This window comes from Chinchilla lanigera, unplaced genomic scaffold (assembly GCF_000276665.1).
Source record: "Chinchilla lanigera isolate Chin_1 unplaced genomic scaffold, ChiLan1.0 scaffold00024, whole genome shotgun sequence".
Classification (NCBI taxonomy): domain Eukaryota; kingdom Metazoa; phylum Chordata; class Mammalia; order Rodentia; family Chinchillidae; genus Chinchilla; species Chinchilla lanigera.
Window position 1 is genome coordinate 4,122,759 of NW_004955425.1, and position 26,726 is coordinate 4,149,484.

The 26,726-nt window shown below is 40.1% G+C and overlaps 1 protein-coding gene across 1 annotated transcript; it reads left to right on the forward strand.

The window, feature by feature from the left end:
• Positions 1-245: 245 nt before the first annotated feature.
• On the forward strand, positions 246-26,726 carry Ankrd22 (ankyrin repeat domain 22). The gene is made up of 6 exons (XM_013514893.1): positions 246-553; positions 16,556-16,747; positions 19,636-19,743; positions 22,616-22,693; positions 25,708-25,806; positions 26,148-26,726. Exons 1-6 carry the CDS (start codon positions 533-535, stop codon positions 26,223-26,225), a joined length of 576 nt encoding a protein of 191 aa, XP_013370347.1. The 5' UTR covers positions 246-532; the 3' UTR covers positions 26,226-26,726.

A 26,726-nucleotide genomic window follows, 5' to 3' on the forward strand; every position in this document is an offset into this window, starting at 1 on the left:
AGTAACTTTTGAGGAATCTGGAGATTGTTCCTTAACCCTTTGCCAGGCACGTACGGTTTTCACAAGTGAGTCTGTTGGCCGGTAGCCTTTCTTAATGGCCACTGAAAACCAGATTTCAATTACAGGACATGTCTTAAACAGGACGTGTCCTATTTTGAACCCTGAATCCTTCCTGTTAATTTAGGAACTTTTCACCCTACCCCCTCCACTGTGCTTCCTTCTTTCTTTTACACTACCACTGGCAGAGCAAATATGACTCAGAAACTGGCTCCTCAGGTTGTAACATGCAATGATATATGGCTTGGGTCATTACACGGTAAGCCGATGCCTTTGTTCCTCTAGGTTGATCTCTGTAGAAGGAACAAATTGCTCTCTGCATTGCTGAAAAGCACTCAGAGGTGTGTAAGGAAAAGCCTTGCCACAGCTTGGGCTTCTAGGGACCTTTCTCTCCGGAAAGAAGTTTGATTTTAATCAGAAATATCTGGAAGATTTAAGAAGCCCTAGAAGCGAAGCAGGTCTGTGAAGGAGCAACATGGGAATCTTATACTCTGAGGTAAGTCATGTTTTTGAAAGTAGAATCCCAAAGGTATTAAAAATTATTCACACTTTTCAAATGTCATTTCCTTTTCCTATTCCTATGTCTCCCTTTCTTCTGTTTAATTTTCTGTGTGAGTGTTAAGTCAGAGCAGATAAAGTCTGATGTGCTGATATTTTAAATATTTCAACGCAAGCTATTTTACAATACCAAAAAGTTAGATCTAGGTTGAGAGCAGCAGTGTTTTCCAGATTAATTTGAACCTTGTAAAGTGGAATATAAGTCATGATTTGCTTGTGCTAAATACCTAAACAGAAAGTGAAAATTGTACTTAACCAGAGTTTTTAAACATTCAAAAAACTGACCTGTTTTTCTATGAAGTTGCATGAATGGAGCACAGGTCTCAGCTTGGTATGTAAAAAGAAAAAAATTCACCTCTGGCAATTAGTAAAGACCATCACCAAATAGAAAAGGGATGAAAACAGAATATTCATGATACTCTCAGTATTTTTTCATATGTGAAGAGAATACTTTTTCTGTATGGAGAGTAACTTATTAGAATCAAATAAAATTTTAATAATGTTTCAAAGAGTACAGAGAGTGGTGTTTAAACAGGAGTACAAGAGGTGTGACGAAGTTATTGTGCACGACTTGCTCCTTTTCCCTCTGAGGCCATGAACTAGTTAGCCTGCATTCCATTCTAATGCTCACGGGAACCTCCTTTGCTGGTTTTGATCTTCTAGCATTAAAGGCAGTCTGTTTGCTCTTCTTTCTATGCCACTTGTGTATGTTTGTCTGCCTATGGTAGATGTGCATTTGGATCATTTTATCATTCCACACATGCGCTGCTCCGTGATTTTAGTCTCAAGAAGAAATCATGTATATGAAAGTGACAGAGCACACAATGTCTTAAAATGCTCTTCTGTCATTCTGAACTTCAGACTGCCTGTGTGACTGGGTGACTTGTTTGTGACACAGTTTTGAGAGCACCCAAGAGTCTGACTGTGGTAAGGGCCAGAAAACTACTTTTAAGAGAACATTGCGCAGGTGGGTGATGTGGGTGATCAGTTTACCATCACCCCGGAGAGAGAAATGCTACTCTAGGCTAGTGCTTTTCAATTTTTAATGTACATGTAGATAAGCTGAAAGTCTGGTTCAAATGCAGGTTCTTATTCTATAGAGCTGCTTGAAGCCTAAGATTGTTCATTTCAGCTTCCTACTACTCGTTCTTCTGAACCGTGGACCACACTGAGTAGCCAGGCTCTGGCCCAGGTCCAAGGAATAAATATATTAAAAAACAAACACACAAAAGAACCCTAGAAGAGTATTCCAATTTTCTGTTGGTTGGGTGTCAATTTGACAAGGGTTGAGTCAAGGCAAGGCAAGGCAAGGCATGTTCAATTGTGTTTAAGTGTCAGTAAGAACGTTCCCAGAAGTAGCATAAACGTTTCACTTTTCAGACAAATGGAGTAACCTGGAGTTTCCTAAGAAATTTTAAAAAGAAATACAATAACTACACACACAAACACACACACGTACACATACACACACACACACACACACACACAGAGGCACCATAAAAAGTCCTAACTTACCTAGAGGCTCATAGGTATTTATTCAAAGCTCATGATGTTGAGTCATGGATAGTGTACAGCACCCTTGAAATAAATGCTTTTCCTTGCAACACAGTATCACAAGAGGAAGCAGATTCTAGGCTCGCCCCTGTGCCAGGTGTCCTTGTCTGTTACTCTGGGATCAGCAGTGTGAAACATGGGAATCACCTGGGGAGTCTTAGTCATTTAGGAAGATGTTTTTCCTTTTGGAAAATCATTTTTCTGTTCAAAGGATGTCCCCTGGTTGTCAAATTTTGATAACTTAACTGCTACTGAGTTATAAAATGTCCAGGATTACAACAATGTGACTTGACCTATGGATTAAAGTGCTGAGGAGACGTTAGTGCTTTTAGAGTGTAAGGAAGCTTTGGTCACGTTTTCTATGTGCAGGTAGGAATTATATGTGAATTGTGGGGGAAAAGCCTGGTCTCATCCTTCGCTATTCTGATGCTGAAACGATTAAGGTTAGAAATGCCTTTTTTTAAACCTCTGAAAAAGAGGTGAGAATTGAAAGTGCTTACTACTTGGGAACCCAGGAAGGACTGCAGTGAAATGGTAAGTAGGTCATGTCAAAATCCTACTGAAATTTTCTATAACACGTAGAACCAAATCCAAAATCCTTACTGTGGATCCCAAAGCCAGTGTTCTTGGGTCCCCACTGGCTCTTACATTTCCTGCCCTGCCTATGCTCACGCAGCTGCCCCAGCCCCCTCGCTGGTTCCAGAGCACACGGATCAAGCTCCCGTGTAAGAGGCCTAATATTTGAGTTTCCTTCCTCTGGGAAGTTTCTAGCCATAGATCTTTGATCAAATCTCCCTTGTAAGAGATATAAGAGTAGTCTTGCCATTCTCTATGTGTACTTTACTTCTCTTTAAGTATTATAATTTAACATACTTTCTAGTTTATTAGATTATTTATTGTATGTTATTTTATTTGGGGGATCCTTAGGTATTATTTCTATGATTCTTAATTTGGCTGATGTTGAAGATGAAGGCATAATAATAGGCTCCCTGCTTTAAATGTCAGTTTCATGAATGTTCATTTCCTTTGTAGAAAATAATATAGTAGGTTAGGTGAGAGTTGTAAGAATGTAAAATCTACATACTTGTTTTTCTCTGAAGAGTATGCCAAGATCATAAGGCCAGGAACAACCCAGGGCACACACCACAACCCAACCCTTTGGTAACTGAGGCAGAAGGATTGGAAGATTAAGCCCTGCCTGCAAAATTTAGTGACTTAGTGAGACTCTATGTCAAACTTAACAATTAAAAAAAACATCAAAGGATACAGCTCAGTGAGAGGTTCATGGCTTCAATTCCTAGTACCACCAAAAAAGAAAACGAAAATGGCCAAGTCAACAAAAATTCTTTCAACCTATATCCCTTGGAGGAAATTCTTGATTATAGGGGATTCTTAATTTATAACAGCTCATTTTTTGCTTTTATGACTATATGTATTTTAGATACACTACGTAGCAAGAACCAAAATTTATCTTTGACATCAAAATAATTCAAATATCCTTGCCACCAGTGCCCATACCTTTTTCTAGTCAATTGATGTCACTAAAACAAAAACACTGAAAGCTGGAAAGCAGTTTCATTACCTTGATGTTTGATCAGACCATGTGAATCTTCACACATTTAGCATGCATTTCTGCAAGGCAACATTGCTGTGGTACATGCTTACGACCAGGGGAGGGAAGGACTTTATGGGGGGCTTTAGTTTTCTTCCTTTTCTTTCCCCCATCTCCTCCCTTCCTCCCTCCCTCCCTCCCTTTCTTTCTTTTTCTTACTTTCTGATACTGAGGATTGAACCCAAGGTTTTTGCACCGAGCTGCATCCCCAGCCCTTTTTTACTTGGAGACCAAGCCTCATGGAGTTAGTAAATTGCCCAGGCCGAGCTCAAATTTACTGTTCTCCTGCCTCAGCCTCCTTGAGTGCTGGGATTACAGGAATGCACCAGCAAGCCCACCTTTCAGTACTGTTTATGAGTAAACTTATAGCATCACAAACAGCTGGCCTTTGAAAAGCATCTAGATTTTCTATGCTCTAAAATAAGGTGGGAAAGAGTCTGTCTAGCAACCTCAGGTTATCACATTTCTGTATTGGTGAGTTAGAATTCCTTCCTATCCCAAGCACTCAAAAACAAGAACTGATTACAGGCAAAAGAGGTAAAGTGAGCAGAGAGGAAGATTTTTGCAGAGAACCCTCTGTGAAGATGAGGGTGGGGAACGGGGGCTTCACAGTGCCTCTGAGGAAACCAGCTTCTCTGACAAGTGGTGGTGATTTCCGGGATGTAACGTCAGAAAGTCATTACATATTCGAATGAAAAGCCAGAAAGTCTGGGAAATGCTATACTTTTCTCTTTTACGTGCCTAGAAGAAGGAATTTATTAAGGACTTTGTAAATCACAGAATGTGAAGTAGCAAGTTATAAGAAAGAAAACCTTAGGATTGATTTTACAAATCAAATAAAGCCCAATGCATAGTTATTATCATCTCTAAGATTTCTTAATTGGAAAAGGAAAAACATTATTTCCTTTTCTGAAAAGACATTTCGTTAATGCAGAGTTTGCTTTATTCGAGTAATTTTGCCTTATCTCTTCAGAAACTTTTATGGAACCTGTAAACGAGTAAGGCTGCCTGCTCTCTGTGGACTGATTCTGCTGAGCCACAGGCAAAGTTGCCCCTGCCTTTTCCACTCTTTGGAGAGCTGTGGAGCTCTCTGACATTTTATGGGAAGCCACACTGGAATATGGGGATAGCTGGGGGAAGCTGGGCTTTTGGAAATGTCCAGAATGGCAGTTTGCAAATTTCTAGATAACTAAAATAATGTCAAGTATCTTTCCAGCTGTGATCTGCATTATACTGAGAGCAAGGCAAAACATAATTATGTCAAATAAAATGCACAATCATCAGCGAGCTGGGTGTATCGTTTGATCTCCATACACACTTCTCACTTCTTTAGTGCCCAGAAAAGTGAGGTGGAATGCGGACAGGAGTGGCATTTCACATCAAATTCATGGTCATTTTTAAAACAGATGTATGGGTAGTCTAAAAGGTGCATAACATTGTTCTTAACATTCCAAGTTCCCAGAGTTCAAACGCTCCTTAGTGAGTATGAGCTTCAAAGTTGCAATATGACATGGCTCCTCTTCTGTCCTGAAACCTGTTTCCTTTACCTTTGCAGAGGATCTTAATCCTCACTGTGCCTCGGAACCACTGAGGAGCTTTCAAACAGCATCGATGCCCTCACCTTGTTTCTGTAAATTCCAACTGAAGTAGCCAGTAAAATACGGACTAGATTCACACATTGCTTTCTGAACCTTTACCCCTTCCCTAAGCTCACTTCCCAGCCCAGTCAGGTGGATCAGGTGTCAATCAACAGGCAATTTTTATCCAGACAATAGGTGCTCATCCCTATATCATCTAACTTTGGGAAAGCTGCAGTCTAGTTAGGGAGATTTGAATTATTCCATGCATGAAAGACCAATGAGCTGCTGGAGAAACTACTTCTTGGTGTCCTTGGGAGAGCATAAGGAGAGTTTTGGGAGATGGCTTGGTCTTATGAATACCTAGCATAGTTTGGAAGACAGTAGGCTTGCAAACAGCTAGCCCAAGGGTATGAGTGAGGAGGCTGGCCTGATCAGAGACCTGAGAACATGCAGAAGGGTAGTAGTTTACACATAGCTGGCCCAAGAAGGCTTGTCAGCCAGGCAAATATCATGGACACCTCACTGTCCGGGAAATAAAGAACATGCCTAATTTCAATAACAATAAGTGCACTGTAATAAAAAGACAAGCTGATAGGATGTGGAGAGCCTTGAGATGGGAGATGGTTACTTTGGACTGAAAGGTCAGGGAAGGTCTCTCTGAGGAGGTGACATATGGGCCGTTGCTGGATCTGAAACCCAGCCAAACAGCTTCCCAAAAAGGACAAATACCAGAAGACAGAAATGAACATGGAATGATCCAGAGCGGCTGGAATGGTGTGAGCAGAGGAGGTTGAAGGGAAAACACAGGTCTTCGTCTTTGTCTTCATTTTCCAGGCTGCCAGAGCCCAGCTGTGGGAAGCGCCCTTCCCAGATTTGTCCCTGTGAATCCACACACTCCCCGTGAAGATTCTTCCTCTTCAGTGTCCGTGCTACCCCTCCACCTTCCTCTGTGTCTTCACTGAAACCATGCTCTGACCAGGCACCCTCGCCAGCTCTCTCACCTGGTCACTGCTTCAGTCTATTCCATTGTCTTTTAAAAAAATATCATAGCTCAATTTCTTAAATCTTCCTCCTGTGACCTATTCTCTACCTTCTCACTGCTGTCTATCACACTCCAGAACCTACTTCCAGCTTCCTGAAGCAATTTCCCCTCTCTTTCCTCACCCTACCTGGCTCATCCTCAGTGAGCCTTATATTCAGGACACTTCATTCTCCCTTCTGGAACTGTTTTGCTTTTAATTAAATATGAAGTAGTTTGTATCTCAGAAAGAATATTTAAGGTGGGCTGTCCTTTGAAGTTTCAAACAGAAACTCTTTCATTTAAAAAAATCACATTTTCCTAAAATGATCTTAACTGTGGCCAGCGAAAGAAATTCATGCCCATGTCCTAGAAGTACTTTTGTCCTTTTGAACATGCTTTACCCTGTTTTTCTTACACATACCCCCATCACACAGAATGATCAAATTGAGAAATGTCTGGAAACAAATAATGGCATTTAGTTTGTGAAGAACTTGTACAGTTTGGAGCAATGAGCTATGACATTTATGAACAATTTTCATTTTAATTCTCACCTAGAACCAAGATGGGTTAATTTTATATAGAAAGAAATGATAATTTATGACTAGACCACATTTTCATTGTAAATGGGATCTGCATCATTTGGATCTTTTTTGAGGCCAAATTGGTCCAGTAGTGAAAAAAAACAGAGGATAGAAAGAAAGCAACTCATACTACGAACAGGACCCTACCTTATTTATTGCCTGTCTGGCAAATCAACTGAAACAAGAAAGGGCCCTCCCTGTCTGTTAAATGAGAGGTGAATACATGAAATTTGTATCATTTCTTGGCCTTTTGGCTAAGAGCAAGTGTAAATGAAATTCGTGAGGTGGACACGGACACCTGCTGAGAACCAGTACAGTGCCCAGAACAAGAAAATGAGACATAAAGCCTTCGTATGTACAGTGTACGACTACCATGACTCAGTGATGCCGTTTCCTGTCTTAGCTCCAGAGCACTAAAAACTAAGGTTTTAGACTGGAGAAAATATCTCGGTTTACCTATTACTGAGAACAGGGAGCACAAAGTAGAGAAAGATAGAGATTCCTTGACATTTTCTGATGAATCTCATAAGCACATGAAAGCACATGTGTGAATGAGCAAGCTTATTTCAGTGTTTATATGGACACAAGGTGATTGAGATCATATTCATTGCCTTGAGTCATTCATGACTCCATTAGACCCAGCGTGTAATAAGCTCAGCATGGAGGAGCCACCAAGTGTGCTCATACATCCACATATTTGGACAGATGTCATCTTTATGACTTCAAAATATCTTTAGCAGGTGAATACTAAACTCTTTAGGCAAATAACTAAAGTTGAATACTGAACTCAGGTGCTGGTGAACTAAATTTTATAAAATCTCATTTATGAGCTTGTGCACCCCTCTTTCAACCTAATATTATTCTTGACACTTTAAATTACAGGAAAAGCCACAACAGCAGCACCTCTGAGAATCTGCCCTCAGCCATGACTCTTTACTCCTTTTCTTGGGTGACACTGAGCTTATCTGAGCCTTGCTGCTGGAGGGCAGCAGGGGAGTGACCCCTGAGGCAGGAAGGCACACAAGGAGGCACAGCTCCCCTAGCCACTGCCACAATTGTTGCAGAGAAGCAGAGAGAAAGCAAGGAATCTGGCATTCAGAACCATGACAGTGTGTCAATACAGACCATGGGTAATTGTGTAATAGTCAAGGGCTGAGCTAGAGCTGGTGGCTTAGTGGTAGAAGGCCTACCTCCTGCAAGGCCCTGGGTTCAATCCCCAGCACCGCAAAAATAACAATACAAAACTTCTTTGGTTACCCTGCCTTAGTTGCTTCATCACTGTTTCCTCCCCTCCTAGCACTTTCATCAGGCTGAGCTGTAAGGAAGAGCAGGTAGAGTTACAGAACGTGAGGCCGGCTCAGAGACTTCGACACCATCCTCCTTTTGCTCTATTTGAAGGCACACCCCTGAAACTTAACGAGATGCTGCTGCAGTCAAGCTATTTCCGCTGGCTTTCAAATCAACACTACAGACAGGACTGGGTGAATGGCAGTGTTGTCCCAGTTCTTCCACTGGGCAAACTCAGGGTGCTTCCTTGGACTGAACAGGTCCAAGGAACACATCTTATTAGAGAAAAATGAATAAGCAGAAGGCTAGATTTTCTTAGTTTCCATCCTAGAACACTGGTGGCACATTCCTCAGTTCTTGGTTTTTTGGGGGGGTGGGGCTTGTTTGCCTACTTGTTTTGCTGCTTCTTTTAGTTTTCAAATTTTTACTAGTACATTTGCAGGACATAATGATTACATTCCTGGTGGGGAGCTGGTTCATGGGCAGAATTCTTTTTTCTTCCTCTTCCTGTTCCTCTCTCCTCCCTGCTCCATCTCTTGCTCCCTTTTCTATTCGTGAAAGATCTTTCTCCCTGTTTCTTGTTATCAATCTCTTATCTTGCTTTTAAATTATTTATACTTTGGGGTTCTCCTATAAGATAAACCGTATGCTATTTAAACTTGTACATCTGATTTATTTCACTTAACATCGTAGATAAATGGTGCGTCCATTTTCCTACAAATGCTTCAGACTTATCTTCCTTTTGGCAGAGTGGTACCCGCTGTGTATAAATATCCTATTTTCTTTATTCACTCATCTGTTGATGTACATGTAGGGCACAGCCAAGATTTAGATTTTGTAAGTCACCCTGCTATAAACATGGGTCTGCAAATAACACTGTGATACAACGTCAACCCTTTCAAAAAGGTACCTGGTGGGGGAGTATGGGTGAGTTGAATGGAATTCTAGTTTTAGTTTTTAAAGGAATTTCCATTCTTGGCTGGGCATGGTGGTGCATGCCTGTAATCCCTTGGGAGTAATCACTTGGGAGGCTGAGGCAGGAGGATCCTTGTGAGTTGGAGACCAGCCTGGGCTACAGAGTGAGTTCAAGGCCAGCCTGAACTCCATAGCGAGACCCTGTCTCAAAAAGGCAAACAACAAAAAAAGGAATTTCCATTCTAATTTCCACAGTGGTTGTACTAGGTTACATTCCCACCAACAATATAGATTTCCTTGCCCGCAGCCCTACCAGTTTATGTCTTTATTTGATTTCATGATGATAGCCATTCTTTCTGGGTGAGATGGAATCTCAGTATTGTTTTAGTTTGCATTCCTCTAACGGCCAGGGGTGAGTACATATTACTATAAAACAGGACCATCAAACCTTAGACTTTCTGGCAAGAACAAAAAAAATCATCGAGTCTAAAATTCTTGCAGTCCCACTTACCTGTTCCTTCTCTCCTGCTTTGGCCTTGGAGCAGAACTGTTCTTCTGGGAAGTTAGGCTAGTGATTCTGTCCTTTCTCTCTATTCATTATTTCTTCATTCTCTGAGCTGTAATCTGCTCTCCATAACCTCCCCGCCCATCTTCACTGGCTCCTATGCTCCTAATTATAAGAGTGACTAACTCTAACTGCAGGTTTAGTATGAGTCAACTAAGCTAGATGCTTTGTCTACACAGTCACATTTAATTTTTCTGTGGTAAATAGTAATAAGGGAAGAATAATTATTAGATGTAGCAGGAAACCCATCACAAAGTGCTTGGGCAAATTGTTCAAATAATACACAGCCGTGAAGTGGTGGACCCGAGATTGTAACACAGGGTGTTTACTCCCGGAACTTACATTTGTAACCACTTCACAGTACCATGTTACCTAAAGCGTGCAGAATTTGTTACTATTTTTTTTTCTCTTTAAAATGAAAAAACAATGTGAAGAATGTGGCCTAAACTTTCACTGACACTTTCTCTGCCAAATGTAACTATAAATTGTTCTCCAGTCTCCCTCACCCAGAAGGCTGAGGCAGGAGAGTCACCTCAAATTTGAGACTAGCCTGGGCTACATAGTGAATTCAAGGCCAGAATGAACTACATACTGAGACCTTCAAAAAAAAATGGCCTCTGGATGGTCATTAAAATAAAAAATCTTTCTATCTTTTTTTTTTAAACTTTCCCTGCTTTGCCTTTAGATCATATATTTTTCTGTTTCTTCTGAACCCTTTCTGACCATGACCTTTTATTTCTTAACAGGTATTACTAATTCTAGGTCTGTTTGGAAAAATAATCTAGATATTTAACTGAGTACCAGCAGGCCAATGTCAGAAGAGGACTGATCCTCCTCCACACCCAGCTACTGAGGGTATAGACCATAAACCAATATTGGGTGCAAATCACAAACACAAAGAGCTGTAGTCAGAAGACATTTTGAAAGGTGAAAAAATTAAAGGCAGAATGTATGCATTCTGCAGTCATTCCCCTTAGTTTGGTCCCTGATCCTGCTAGTTATTGAGCCATGTAATTTTGGACAAGGAAGATGATTCCCCTAGTTTATCCTGTGCAAAATGGGTGTAATTCTACTTATGTTCTAAGGTTGTCATGAAGGTTAAGTGAAATAACTGAAGTACTCAATAAATGTTGGCTCATCTTATAATTTATTCCTTCAATTTATATATATATACAAACACACACACATACACACATATGACCTATTTTATACCAAGCACTATGCTGAATACTAGGGATATAATGATGAATAGGTGCAGACATAATACCTACCCTTACTTACCTAACAGTCTAGTTGGAGAGAAGGCTGTTAATATCATCATCCTAGCCCATTTTGTGCTATGCTGGAATATCACAGCCCAGGTAAATTACAACGAATAGACATTTATTGGCTTGTCATTCTAGAAGTAGGAAGTCTGAGACTGAGGAGCAGCACCTGGCTAGGACCTTTTAGCTGAGCATTCCATATTGGAAGGGGGTGGAGGAGAGAGAGCAGGAACCCACACCTGCCATAACTGACACATTCCTGAGATACTACATTGACCCGTTCATGGCAGCAGGGCTGTCATGATCCAAATACCTCCCACTAGGCCCGCCCTCAACATCACTGCCTTCAATCGGGACCAGGTTACCCATACATGAATTCTGGGGACACATTCAAACTGTAGAAAACACACGTCTTTACTTACTTGGAGCCAGGTAATAGATAAGGAACATATAGAAAGTGCCATTGGAAAGACATATAAGGACAGTCCTGACCCACCTGGCTGCTGAGGAGCATCTTCAGCAGGAGAGTGAGATGCAGCTGCTGCGTTGTGAGGAAGGGTTGGAGCCTGGATGAGTTGGACTAGAGGAGATAAGGATGGTTATGAGGTGTGATTGACATATATGGGAAATGTGTAAATTTTTAAAAAATATTACAGTGAAAGACACATTGACATTAATCCCCTCAAAATATTTCCCTTGCTTCAAACAAACTTACCTCATTGTCCCTGCCACTTTCTGAATCAGTTCTGGAAGTCCTCTTCAAATTTCTATACTCGCACTGTCCTGGCTGCCTTTGTGTCCTGAATTCATTCAAAATGTATATCTTTCATGCTCATTTTGACTTTGGGAAAGAGCCAGAAGTTGCATGGTGCCAGATCCAGTAGGTGGGTGGGGAGATACCCTGGTGTTTATACAAGTCTAGCTTTCCACTGAGTGGTGCGTGGTAGCAGAATTCACCCACAAAAGAGGACTTCCAGAACTGTTGCAGAAAATAACAAGTCAATGGGATAACTGTGACTGATGCAAGGGAAAGTATTTTGAAGGGGATTAGTGGCACTATATCTTTTACCATAAAACTTTTTAAAAATTTAAATATCCATCATATATTTTGATCATTCCTTGTATAGCTAGTCTTATAATAGTCCTGGTGAGACTAACAAAAGCTTGAACCAGAACATTAGCAATGCGGATGGAGAGAGGGCTGGCATTAAAATTAATAGGGACTCCAGTCATCAAGATAATTTACCACATGCGTTTCCTCTGTATCCACAGCACCCCCTAGTTCCAAGTATTACTCAGGCTGAAAAGGATGTATAACTTCCTTCCACCCAAGTAGACACCCTTTCCTCTTTTTCATGTCTAATCTGCCCATTAGCCTTTTCCTTTTATTTTTTCTTTGTTTTTAACTGGCATAATACTTACATACATTTATGGGGTACAATATAATTTGATACATGTATATAAGGTATAATGACCAAATCAAAGTAATTAACATTTCCATCTCCTTGCATATTTATCATTTGTGTTGGGAATCTTGAACTTGTTTCTTCTAGTTCTTCCAAAATACATAAGAAATTGCTGTATATAACCAAAAAAATAAAACTCCTAATTGTGGTAGACGAGTCATTCTACTGGGCTGTAGCTAGGGCACTTTTCTATGGGACTTCCCCCTCTGTTTTCTTTTTTTTTTTTTTTCCTCCGGTACCGGAAACCGAACTCACGACCTTGTGCTTGCCAGGCAGGCGCTTTTGCCGCTGAGCTAAATCCCCAGCTCCCCCCCTCCTCTGTTTTCATTACTTTTCTGACACTGAGCAACCCCCTCCTGGAAATTGAGAGCTCATAACAACATAGTTTCCTCAGCTCTGAGCACAACTGTGTCAAATTACTTGAGCCTCAAATGAGCCAGGAAGGCTGACTGATTGGTTGATCGATTGATGCTAGAGATGGAACCCAGGGCCTTGTGCATACTAAGTATGTGCTCCATCACTGAGCTACCCCCTCACACTTTACTTTTAAAACCAGATATTTTGTGCCTAGGACACTGGAAGCCTACGAAAGACGAAAGATAAGATGAGGTTAATGTTTTAAATAACATTGAGCAAGTGAGATTGAGAAAGCCCTCAAAAGCACCTAATGCTTCACTCAGGAGAACTCTGCCTTTTTTTAGTGAATGCTCAGCAAAGATTTTAAGGAGCCCAAGGAGAACTTTGATATGAGGTCTGGGGCCAGGCAGGCAGCACAAAGGACTGCAGTGGGGCAGGTGTAATGGAAGAGGGAGTGGTGAGGACAGTGCAGTGTTGGAGCCAGTTATTTGAGCCATGGTGTCATATACATATACATGTATATATATTTTAAATATTGTTATATTTTAAAAAATTTTACAGTGCTGGGAATAGAACCCAAGCCTTCTGATTGCTAAGCAAGTTCTCTACACTGAAGTACATCCTCAACCTTATTTTTATGTTTTTGCTAAAGTATCTTTTGTGAATTATAACATTGTTTTAAATGCGTTTAATTGGCAAAATTAAGAGCTGATGGTTTTACCTCACTTTGTTCTACTTAGTTTTATTTTACTTGCTGTGAAAATTCAAATGACTAGACATCACCACTAAAGCAACAGAAATTCACTACAAGTTTTTCAGCATTGTTTGTGGCATGCGAGAGGTACTGGTTCAGATGAAATTCCTGGAAGTCATAGATTGTGAAAATCCAGAAAAACTTTCTCTCCACTTCATTTCATGATCAAAGGCACTGAAACACACTAGAGAGGAAGTGAATTGCCCACAGTTACCCAGGATGTTAGTGACAGCCAGAATTGCAGTTCATTTCCTCAACACCAGGTAAGTGCTCTTTCCACTGTTCCAGTCCTTCCCACATCACTCAGGCTCTCTGACACACTGTTGTGCCAAATGATAAGGAGCCTAAATAAGGGAAGACTGATGAAACTGAATAGGTGGTTCGTACTTGTGCATTTCCATGAAAATGTGCGTCTCATGTACCATGTTTATGTCATTTTAAGGACAGAAGTTTGTATCCTAATTGTTATAAGTTGATTTTCTTTCAGAATGTTGCTTTCATGAGAAAGCCTTGATAGAGCCCTTGCCTGACATGCATGAGGCCCTGGGTTTGATTCTCAGCATTGCCACAAGGTGCTGAGGAGGTACCTCAGTGTAGAGTACTTGCTTAGCAATTGGAAGGCTTGGCTTCTATTCCCAGCACTGTAAAACTTTTTAAAATAAAACAATATTTAAGGTATATATGCATATATATGTATATGACACCATGCCCTACTTTGGCTAAACCTGGCCCTATTTCCACGTACTGATATGTACAGAGCTGGTTAGGAATTTTCCTTATCCCCCCAAATTGGCTTTAAGCAATGCGAATCAGTCTAGTCAGGGTATTGATGTATAGTCTTTGAAGCAAAGCAACATGTCAGTGATGCCCTGCTTTGTAGCTCCCAAACAGCATGTGAGAGCCAGGTGGGAGGGAGAGCCATGCCTCACTCTGACAGCTGGGATGAGCCTCGAGGCAATGACTTCCCCGGGCACAAAAGATTCCACATCCGAGCCAAAGAACCTACTTCTAAACATTAGATACTGCCTAGAATTGTGTTATGAAGATTACTCCTTCTGCATATCCTTCTCTCTGCATATTGCAGAGGTGATTTCAGGCATCCTACCTAGCCCAGCTCATGGCACTCACAAGTATAGTCACTCAACCCCAGCTACTCCGCTCTTGACAAATTGATAAAACCTGGGTTTGGCCCTGGGCCATGGGCTTTGTTCCAGTTAGCCATTACTCTAGCTGGACTTAGGACCCCCTTGGTTCCCCACAACTACACATATGACTTACTGTCTTTATTCTTGCCATGTGTCACACTGACAGGGGTAGATTGGACTTAACTTTCTAGGATTCCAATAGCTTTTCCATGGGATTACAAATATAAATTTCCCAAATTACAGTGAAGTCTTGGAAGGGCTCTCTATAGTGAAGAACAAATACCAATGTTGGGAATCAGAGAAGACTTCTTGGATAAAGTAAAACTTAAGTAATAACATGGAGGTTGAGATAGGAGTTAGATAAAGGCTGGTGAAGTGTTTTAGGCAGATCAACAAGCAGGGTAGGACCCAGATGGGGTCATTTTAAGGGTAAAATGGGGTCATCTGAAGAACAGAAGTGCTGAAGGGCGGGAGCAGAGCAGGAAGTTGGCAAGATGAGGCTAGCTTAGGTTCTACTACAAAATTCTCATGGTGCTTTCCGAAGCTCTTTGTAGTATTCTTTATAAACAGTATTAATAAATTGCAGTTACTCATTACATTAATTACTTCTTGTCACTAGGACAAAATACCTGACTCCTACATTTTAAAGGAGAAGAGGTTTATTTGGCTTATAGTTTCAGAATGTTCAGTCCATGGTTATTTGGCTTCAAGGCTGAAATAGCATGGTGAAGAGGCCTGGCAGAGGAAAGCTGCTCAGCTTATGGCAGCCAGGAAAAGGGGGGGTGGGGGCATGGAGGGACCAGGGACAAGACAAAGCCCTTTCAGATCATATCCCCAGCGACTCACATCTTCTGACCAGGCCCTACCTTCTGATAGACCATTAAACTATGAGCTTACCAATGGACTAGTCCAGTGTTGAATAGTGCCCCCATGATCCAGTTACCTTCCCAAAGCCCCAATTCTGAATCCATAAGACTTTTGGGAGACATTTTAAACCTAAAAACATAACCTTTATTTGGATATTATTTGTCTTAAACCTATATTTTCTACCTTCTTGAGTCCCTTGAGTCATTCAGGTCTAATTCTATCAGCTAGTGCACCCCTGGGCTCCTTCCCTACATGCTCATTTTAGCTTTAGGGAGCTCCTGCTGTTCTGGCTGCCCATTTGTTTGCAGTCACAATGTACAATTTCCTTACTGAGTCAGATTTGTAGTATTTCATGTATTTAGTCACTCATTTGTCTCTGCACTATTTGTCTGTTCTATGTGCTAGGCAATTTAAGAGAATATAAATGTGGGGCTGGGGATTTAGCTCAGCGGCAAAAGCACCTGCCTGGTATGCGCAAGGTCGTGAGTTTGGTTCCCGGTACCGGAGAAAAACAAAAAAAAAAAAAAAAAGAGAGAGAATATAAATGTTCCTCACGGACTTATGCTCTTCTAAGTTAAAAGACCAGGCATAGTCAAGTCCAAAACATTTAAGCAATATATTGCAATTTGGAAACAAATTTTAAATCATTGGGTAATGATTTCTTCCTCCTCCTCCTCCTCTTCTTCCTCCTCTTCTTTTCTTCTTTCCTTCTCCTTGTCCTTTGCCTCCTTCTCCTTCTCTTCTTTCTCCTCCTTCTCTTCCTTCTTCCAACTTAATTTTAAATTATTGAGTAATGATTTCTCCTCCTTCTCCTCTTCCTTCCTCTTCCTCTTTCTCTTTCTCTTTGTCTCCTCCTCCTTTTCCTCCTCCTCCTTCTTTTTCTCCTTCTCTTTCTCCCCCCTCTTCCTTTTCTTCCTTTTGGTTTAATTATGTTTGTATTTCAAGAGCTGTGTCTGTCTTTCTTCCCTCAGCCCATTTGCCAGGCAGCCTACCAGAACGACTTGGGTCAAGTGTGGCGCTGGGTAAGAGAAGACAACCACTATGTCAACATTCAAGATGGCTTCAATGGAGACACTCCTCTCATCTGTGCTTGTAGGCGAGGGCACGTGAGAATTGTTTCCTTCCTTTTGAAAAGGAATGCTAATGCCAACCTCAAAAACCAGGTGAGGCTGTTCCACATGAGTGCAGAGTTCAATTATCGTTTCCTCTCCCCCAGTTGGTGGAAACAGTGAATGTCACTTTTTTAATTGTTTGTAGCTCTTAATACTGACAATTGTTTTCTTTTTTGTCTTTTTTGGGTTTTTTTAGTATGACTTTGGAGAAACTGATATATACCAAGGACATTTTTTCTATGCTAAATAGCATAATAAAACATAGTTCAATCAACAGACATACTATATGATTGATTTTGTCTTTGTACTTTTGAAGAGGAAGAGAATGCTTCACTCCCTTGTCTGGATAGAGCTTCTTCCTTTCTTCCTCTTACTTCCCATCTCCTCCCACCTCTTCCTTCTCTTTCCCCTTTTCACTATTATGGAAGTAATGGGAATATATCTTGTTAAAGAAATATTGAATTTGTGACCTATTATGCAAATCTCCTGATCTGAACAAGCTCCTATGCTCTTGTAGTATAAAAGAATGCTCTGAGAAGCCTACTGAGGGCATATATGCTCATAAGGCAAGGGTGTGAAGTAATACAAACAGACACAAAGAATGTGTTGTAAGATTCAGTATTAGCTGGTTTGGAGTTTTCAGAGCCAAAACAAAATGGCGTATGTGTGTCTTGCTGTGAGCACCCTTGCAGAACTCTTCTGAACATCTAGCATCTGTGTTATAGTAAAGGCAACATTTATATTTTACTTAATAAATAGTCAGAGTCACTTTTTGCAATATTTATGGATATCCTGTACCTACTCAAGTGTACTCAATGAGAAAAACATCTGGTAGGGCCTCACTTGCCACTGTCAAATCATGTTAAAGATCAGCTCATTGGGAGTAATAGTATATTATCACAAAATGGATCACTAGTCACTTCTTGCACATGCTTACTATTTTTTTCTTGGGTGGAGTTTTGTTCATTTGTTTGTGGTGCTGGAGAGTACACTCAGCATCTTACCCATCCTAGTCAAGCATTCTAGCACTAAGCAACACTGTCACCCCTGGGTGAGTTTAAGAGCAAGTCATGCCCATGTTGCTAACAGATTAGCTGCTTACTGGAGTAAGAGGATCTCCCTAGAACACAGCTGAGGAACCAGATGTGTAGGGCTGTAGTAAGCTACCCTGTTAGAAATCAGAAATCTGTGAGTTCTTCTACATTTTCCAGAGCGTACTCAGTAGAAGGCTGAGAGAGGGAGATGCCTGTCAGCCCAGGGCCAGGACTAAAGAACCCCTTCTTTGCAGAGGACCACCTCTGGCACCCTACTGGGATCTTCTGGTGTCATTAAGCCATCAAAAGGACTTTCGTCATACTTTAAGTTTAGATTAATAGAGATTTTATCAGAGGTAGTTTTTGTTTGCATTTTCTACTTCTTAAATGTCTCTAACAGTGCTATAATGTTTAATATTTTTATTTTGATCAAATAGCAGTATTTACCAATAAATAACCTGAACAAGTTCTTTCACATTTTTAAAATCTATTTATAAATTATTTTCAGAAGTACTAAATAAACGGAACTCTTACAAACAAGCCAACAGTCCTGCTGGTGATTTAAAACACAGGCTTACAGAAAATATTGATACTATGGAAACTGAAATGAAACAAATGTTTCTTTTTGTCTGTCAACTAACTAATTTTTAAAACGAAAATTAAATACTGACTGGGAAGTGAGTTTACACTGTTATCATCTTATTGGAGCACAATGTGGCAGCAGAGCATGAAAACTGTCAATTATGTCACGGCAGGAATTGTATTTTTAGAAACTTGAGCCAAGGACAAACAGAATTGTTGACAAAATTCTGTGAAGGAGGATGTTTGGGCAATATTATTTATAAAAATTAAAAATTTGAAATTTCTAATACATAGCATTTAACTGAATAGAGTACCTCCATTAAATAGAAAACCATGCAACCATTACAATATTGAGTGGCATGGAAAGTGCACACATTCTAAATGGGCATTTGTAAACTAAAAAAGGCAACATATGGTTTTAAATGCAATATACTCTGATATTTTAAAATGCCACGTGTATGTATGTATTTAAAGCCCTAAGGAACCTGTAGTTCAGTACAGTATAATGTCAATATTAACTGTAGATTATTTGATGAGTAATTTTAAATTCTATCATTATATTCTTGTTTAACTTCCAAATTGTTTACAGATGACACACATATCCTGATAATTGGAAAAACAAGTCAGTGTGCTTGTTTAAGAGCAGTGCCCCCCCAACGGAAACTAACTCCTCCTTTTTCTTGCGCTCCATTTCTTTACGTTGTTCTGCTTGCTATCCCCATTATTCCAGAGTCTGTTCTGCATTATCCTTGTCTGTGCCTGTTTTTGGTCACCTTTTGTTATGAGGTCTTGAGGGTTCACTTTCCCTACTACCCCTCACAATTTAAGTTTATGACCTGATAATATCAACATATTTGAAGAATTAAATTACTTGCATATTTTACCACTGCTTATGTACATGAGGGAACATGGAAAAGTTGCTGTGTGGTTAAAATTTTGCTATGAACAAACCAAACAATGGATAATTGTCCACTATAGGTTATGAAGGGATGACAGTAGTGTTTCATACAATTTCAACCCTCTGTTTATATCTCAGTGTATTAGTTTTCTCAAAAACTAAAGTGAGTGTGAGAAACCATCCTTTGGTTATTTCTACAGTGTACATTCACCTCTGCTGTTTGTCACTGATCTTCTCCAAACTTTTCCTTTTGACTGAATTCTTCTATATTCTGGTCAGTGGAGATCTGAGTTTATTAGCCAGACATAGCTCACAGAGGAAAGGTACCATGAAACCCTGACAATAAAAAAGCATGAACTGGACTTTTTGATATGGGAATCTGAAAATATAAAATTTGAAATAAACATTCTTTTCTTATTTTGTAGAAAGGACGAACCTGCTTGCATTATGCTGTGAAGAAAAGATTTACCTTCTTTGATTATCTACTCATTGTCCTCTTGATGCCTGTCCTGCTCATTGGGTATTTCCTCATGGTGAGTACACCAGTTAGATCTCAGGGCAATTCATACACGAGCCGTGGTGTGAGTCATGGAGTTCTGCCTGGCCAGTGAGATGCTGTAAAGAAATGTAACAGAACAAGTTCTTGGTTTGTACAGGTGCTCCTGGACTTTCAGTGTGGTCATATCCCAGTAACCCTCCATAAGATGACAATATAAGCAGAAAATGCATTTAATATACCTAACATACTCGGCATCATAGCAGAGCAGCCAAGTACACTGCAGAGTATTAGTTACTGACCCTAGTGACCATGCGGCTGACTGGGCATGTCCAGCATCACAAGTGAGTATCTTACTACTTTTCACTAGCTCAAGAAAAGATCAAAATTCATAATTCAGAGTGTAGTCCCACCATTGTAAAGCTGAAAATCTTTTCAAAAGGAAGAAATGAACACTGGAATCTTGGGGACTGTCTGTATTCTATAAGCAACATTTCCAATGCACATCTGATGCTATGGGTAAAGTGGGAAGGAAGGTAGCAAAAGTCGGTAACCAATGGGAAGACAAGCTGTGTCAGGTTTACTTGGAAAAATAATTTAATCTTGAATAGGAATCATTGAAAGGAAGCACAAAAATCCTGGACACTAGAAAAACAATCCCCTTTCTACCACTTTTTCTCTGTTTTTTGTAAGAGGAGTTTATGCTTTGGTATGTCTTCTCTGAGTTTCTGAGGTTGAAAGGCCCAACTTGGTGGTGAGTTGGCAGACAGATCTCAACCTTTGAAGCCATCTTTCACCTTGATGAGTGGCATCATGCTTCAGTGGGTCTTTTGCAGGCTGCTTTTCTTGAAAAGTAAATAGGAAATTGAGGGGCTGGGGATTTAGCTCAGCGGCAAAAGCGCCTGCCTGGCAAGCGCAAGGTCGTGAGTTCGGTTCCCGGTACCGGAGAAAAACCAAAAAAAAAAAAAAAAAAAAAAAAGTAAATAGGAAATTGAAGTAGGAATGTAATCATATTACGAGAAAAAGATGACGCTCGAGGAATTTTTGTTTGTTTTTTCAAATAAGGTGACAGGTCTGTGCTGACTCATTGACTTTGGCCCATCTGACTCCCTTGTGGCCAGTTCCACCTTTGAGTTAAGCCAAAGCGGTTGCTTAATTTATTCCAGTTAAATGAGCAAGCTCCCTTGTTTTCATATTGGTAGGCTGTGGATGTCAGCCACACTTGTTAAAATAAGTTTCAGTACAAGCTCTGCGTATTTAAGAATGTTTTTATCTCCTTGGGGGATTTAAATGTTATAGAAAAGGAGGATCTCACATTTTGATGTTTGCATATGTGCAAAAGGGTAAGAAAACTTAAACTAATAAACATGAAACTTCTTTATATCCCTAAAAACTTCTTGAAAAGTCATTGTGAATTCATCATAGACTGTTTGAACATTTGTAATTTTGGGGCAAGAGAAAACTGTCATTCATTTACAAATCTTTTTAGAGATCCTGAAGAAAAGCATCACAGGGCTGGGTTTTTAGCTCAGTGGTGCACTGCCTGCCTGGCAAGTGTGAGGTCCTAAGTTCAATCACCGGTACAAAAAAGTAGCAAAAGAAGAAAAAGCATCACAGCTTTGATTAGTAAGGTTCATTTAGAATTTGTTGACTCACAACTCTGTTTTTCAAGATGGTCCAATGTTTTTAAGCTGGAGGTCTAAGCAAAAATATTGATGGTGATGAATAGCCTGGATCTAACTGCACAAGTCCACTATTTATCAGTGGAGCCTAAAACTGTAAATTTGTGGAGCACAGGGAATAAGCTACACAAGAGGAAATTATAGGGGCGAGGATTGGCACAGATTGAGTCCCTTCAGAGAAGGGAGGATGAGAAAGTAGTTTAGCAGGTGACAGAGAGAGGTACAAGGAGCAAAGACAGCTAAAGCTTCAGATGCTGAAGAGGCTGACCTCCAGGGCTGTGTGCCTGTGCGCAGGGAGGTCTCTGCTTCCTCAGGGACCTGCTGCTGGGAGAAATTTCCAGTTGTTATATAGTCAGAACCTCAAGGGACTGGAAAGGGAAAACAGATTTCTGAGGAGACCTGGTTAAGTTTTCATTTCTTCAGTCCTTCACTATGTGTTCACAACAGATCAGACATAGTAGCCTGTGTTGGGGATATAACAGTGAATACAGGCCCCGTCCTTGTCCTCATGGAATCAGAGGGTGATGGGATTATCCATCCAATGGCATAAATACATGTGGAACCCCCTTGAAGCAGGTGGCACAGAAATGATGGGTGTTGTGGGAGCCTGGAAGGAAGAGAGTCCATCTGGTCAGGTAGGCCAAGGAATGCCTCTCCGAGGAAGAGGGGCTGGCCTGAGATACGAAAGATGAATTTGCAGGCACATGAGGGAGATAGGAAGCTTCCAGATAGAAGGAACACACTGTGCATTGATCCCTTGGCAGGTGGGAGCCTGGTAAGAACAGAAGACCTAGCAAAAAGCCAGTGTAGTTTAAGCAGGAGGAGTCGGGAGGTGAGAGAAGACTAGGGCTGTTTGCCCTAGGACGGCTGTGCTGAAGCATTTAGACTTGTCCTTGGAGCACCGGGAAGTTCCAAAGAGTTTTGAATCAGGAAACGTAGGAACTGGGTCACATTCTCAGTAGGATATAGGATGTGGCAGGTGCGCTGTGGGGCCTGACAATATGCATTTCAAACAAATTCCTGGGTCTTGAGGCTGCTACCCCCAGGAGTACTTCCTGAAAACTGTGGCTTGGATTGACGCTGAAGGGCATAGGAAGGTGGGGAAATTTTAACAAAGATGCACATAAGCATAGCCCCTTGGGGATTAACATAAATCCTACTGATTAAAAAGCTCCCCCCATGGGGAAAATATTTGTAATACAACCTATCGTGTACTGTCCGTTACAGGTATCAAAGACAAAGCAGAACGAGGCTCTTGTACGAATGCTTCTTGATGCTGGTGTTGAGGTCAATGCTACAGACTGTGTAAGTTTGTATTGTTAGCCATTTCAAAGTAATATTAAAATGATATTTAGAGGTCATATACTGGTCATCTATAAAGGTGCTTGCTTTATTTTCCTAGAGACATTCACATTTAGTTTGCTTTTCTTTTTTTTTTTTCTTCTCATGGCCAATCAGGCAACTTATGAGGTTACTTATATTTTTCCATTAAACTCATAAGAATAAAATCTTCATTGATTATAAGGCACTGGCTTTGACAGTGATGAAAATTGAAGGAAAATGGAAGGTCTGATAAGAAATGCTGTCCTCAATAATTAAGAAGACGGCATCAGAACGTCTAGGTGTTAATGTGAACTTGCCACCTCTCACTAACATGGGTTTTACTAAGTGGTAAACCGATTTAACTTTCAGCTCCCTTCTCTGTAAAATGGAATACAGAGTACTTACCTTATAAATCATGCTCATGCAAAGCACTAAGCAGAGTGCTTGTACAGAGCAAGTGCTTACTGGATGTTAACAGCTGATGCTGCAGCCAAGATTCCAACCACTTTCAAGAGGCCCTTTATATACAGAAGGTAGATAAGGACAAAGGTTGAGGAGAAATCCAAGAGATGGTAAGAGTAGTGACAGCAACGGGAGCACTGGCTAACTTCTTCCCTTAGGAAGTGTAAAACTTTGTTTTTGCCTTTTACCCCTTTGAATGAACATTATGGCTCAAAATGTTTTATGCTACTTTTATATGCTTACATTACTTGAATAAATTTTTAGGTTATCAGTGTTCGATTGAAAGGCATTGAATTTTAATCAAATTGAAATTTGATTAAAAACACTAGCATTCTATGTAATGCTTAACTTGTTCTGCATGTATTGTTCTTGTTCAGTGATAGAGAATATGTCCCTATCCCTTTTTGTATTTACATTACTTTAGTTTTGATTATATTTAATTGTACTTAAGTTGAGACAGTTTTGTGCATGTGTATGTGTTTTTATGAAAGAGACAAGAAAATAATGTATATTTTCTTTTTATTTCAACTAGCAGTTTTCTATTAATTTGGATAGATTATTATTATTCATCATTATCCCTTTAAACATCTTTGAAATGTGTTAGCTGAGATTATTAAAGATTAAGTAGAAGATCTTTGAAATTTTTTAACCCTCCCATTTAAATTTAAAAGATTTAAAATTTGTACCTGTGGTGAAAATTTTTCCAGCCATTTCAGTATATTTTCCTTAGAGATACAGCATTACACTGTTATGCACACATATACACATGTATACAGCAACACGCCTTTATCCTACTAAACATTAGAAGAAAACTTTCTGGATATCATAATCCACGTTTCTGGCCCCAAGCAATGCAGTGTTTTGTGTTGTACTTACTTAGGCTTTCTTTATTTCATTTGGAAAAATTTAGAGCTAGACCTTCCATGCATCACATCAGCACATAATAAAAAAGTGATTATAGAATTAATTCCAATAATCTTAGAACAATTTCCAGAGAATGAGGTCCAAAATTAATTTTATTAGCCTTCATAGACAAGGATATTATTATTTCATTTACCATGACCATGGTTTCCTAGGCTGATTAAAAATAATTTTGTTGTTATATATTGGGAGTAAATAATGATGACATTTATTGTGGGGGGGTGTATATGTACGAGACACATCTTAAACGCTTTGCTTTGGTCCCTTGCCTTCCATCCCTCCCTGATCCCTCCAACTCTTGTTCCTCTTCCCATTTGCAAAAGCTCTATTTCCATCTATTTTCTTCAAGTCGCTTTTAAATCCCATTTCCTCTCCTTACCTCCCTCCTTCCTCCTTCTGTTTTCTGATTCCCATTAGAAAAAGATCTCCCTACTTTTTATTATCTACCTTTTATTTTGCTATTTATTTATACCTTGGGTTTCTCACATAAGAAACATGAGATATCTAAACTTGTGTGTCAGATTTATTCACTTAATATTATGGTCTTCAGTTTCATACCAAATGCCTAAAGTTTGTCCCCCTTTATGGCTGAATAATATTCCATCATGTACAAATGCCACATTTTCTATACCCATTCATCTATTGACGGGTATAGACGGTTGTTTCTAAGATTTAGCTAAGATAAATTGTGCTGCTACACAGCCATGCGTCACTGTAATATGATGGCTTTAACTCTTTTGGGAGGATACCTACAAGAGGAATAGCTGAGTCCAGTGGAATTTCTAGCTTTATTTTTGTTGAGGGATGTCTGTCCTGATTAATTGTACTAGTTTACAGGTCCCATCAACAGTGTAGAAAGATGCATTTTTCTCTGTAGCCTTGTTAGTATTTGTGTTATTTGATTTCTTAATGATAGCCATTCTTTCTGGAGTAAAATGGTATCTGTATCAGTTCCTTGACTGAGTTTTGAAAGACATTTTTTTGAGATAGGGTCTTGCTGTACAGTTCAGGTTGGCCTTGAACTTACTATGTAGCTCTGACTCATCTTGAATCTGTGGTGATTCTTCTGCCTCAGCCTCATCAGTGTTGGGATTACAGGCATGTGCCACCGCGCCTGGTTGAAAGACCGCATCCTAAATACAAATCTCCCAGCTAGACATTTATTTGATCTGTAGTTAGTGTTTTCAGTTGGTACTAGTGGAGCAGAACCACTGAGATCTTCTAGATGTTCTGCAGTGATGCAGTGACAGAAGCACTCACCTTCTTCAGATTGTGGAGATGGAGAACTGCAGAGGATGATAAAGTATTTACAAAAAGGCTCATGTAGAAATTCTTTAACAGAAAAGATCGTACAAAACAAACCTTGACATAGTTCAGCATCAGTTTTTCTTAAGTTGCGTTCTTCAGTTCTTCAGAAAATGAGAAAGTGGAAGATGCTGATGGTTTATAAGATATTACTAACATACTGAAGTACAGAAGAACACTTAAGTACTGGAAAGAGCAGACACTTTTGTTTGGCTGTATACTGCAAACTTGAATGGTTGCTGAAGAAGCTACCTGCCGGTTTGTGGAGTCCCTGAATGATGATCCGCCCCATGGCCTCTGTGTTTCAGCACGGCTGCACTGCGCTGCACTACGCCTGCAGAATGAAAAACCAGACTCTCATACCCCTGCTTCTGGAGGCCCACGCAGATCCTATGATAAAGGACAAGGTAAGGATCTTGAGCCAGGATCTGAGATTCTCTTAGCTGCATAATCTTATCTTCTTATCTAGGCCAGGTATTGAAGCTAAATTGCCTCTTCTTTGAATAACAGTAAAATTGATTGTGCTCATTAAGCAATGAAATTATCCTACCACTTCTAGAGCTGAGTAATTTGTAAAGCTTTTGTCAAGCCTGGGTTTTTATCTTGTTTTGTTTCTGGGCTAGGGATCCAATTTAGGGCTTTGGGGATGTGCTTTATGAAGGAGCCATTATCCCAACCTTTACCGACCATTTGTATTGACATTTAACTCTGTTGGCAGTAAGTAACTGTAATTTCTTCTCCTCCTCAGCATGGTGAAAGCTCACTGGACATTGCACAGAGACTAAAATTTTCCCAGATTGAGTTAATGCTAAGGAAAGCATCATAATCCTGTGACCTCACAAGTGGAGACACAGACAAAGTCAAAGGACTGGATTCTGTTTCCATCACGGACTGCTGGTCTGTGGGCCACCTAGCTTGGATACCTCCATTATGGGACAATCGTAGCTGCCATGCTTAATGTTTCTGAACAGCCTTTATTTATAATCCTTTTTACTCCTTGGAGTTCACCATCTAGAAGAAATATTAAAGTTATTGGAGTCTCCATCTGCGTCAAAAATTGGTCTTTCAAATTCAGGCTCTCCTGAAGAAAAGGAGCAGAGCTATCTAAGAGAGATTCTCTCTTTCCAGTCGTGTTAGGCTTATAAATTGTCCTGTCTACATCATATGGAGGAGAAAACTCTGTTCCTTTCAGGTCCTGTTAAGTACAAATAGGAGGAATCCAAGTCTGTACATTTGTATAGAGTGGTACGCATATGTATGAAGTTCAGAGGCTCCAATGTAAGTATGCCTTTGATTAAACAATTTGAATAAAAACTTTTATCAGTTA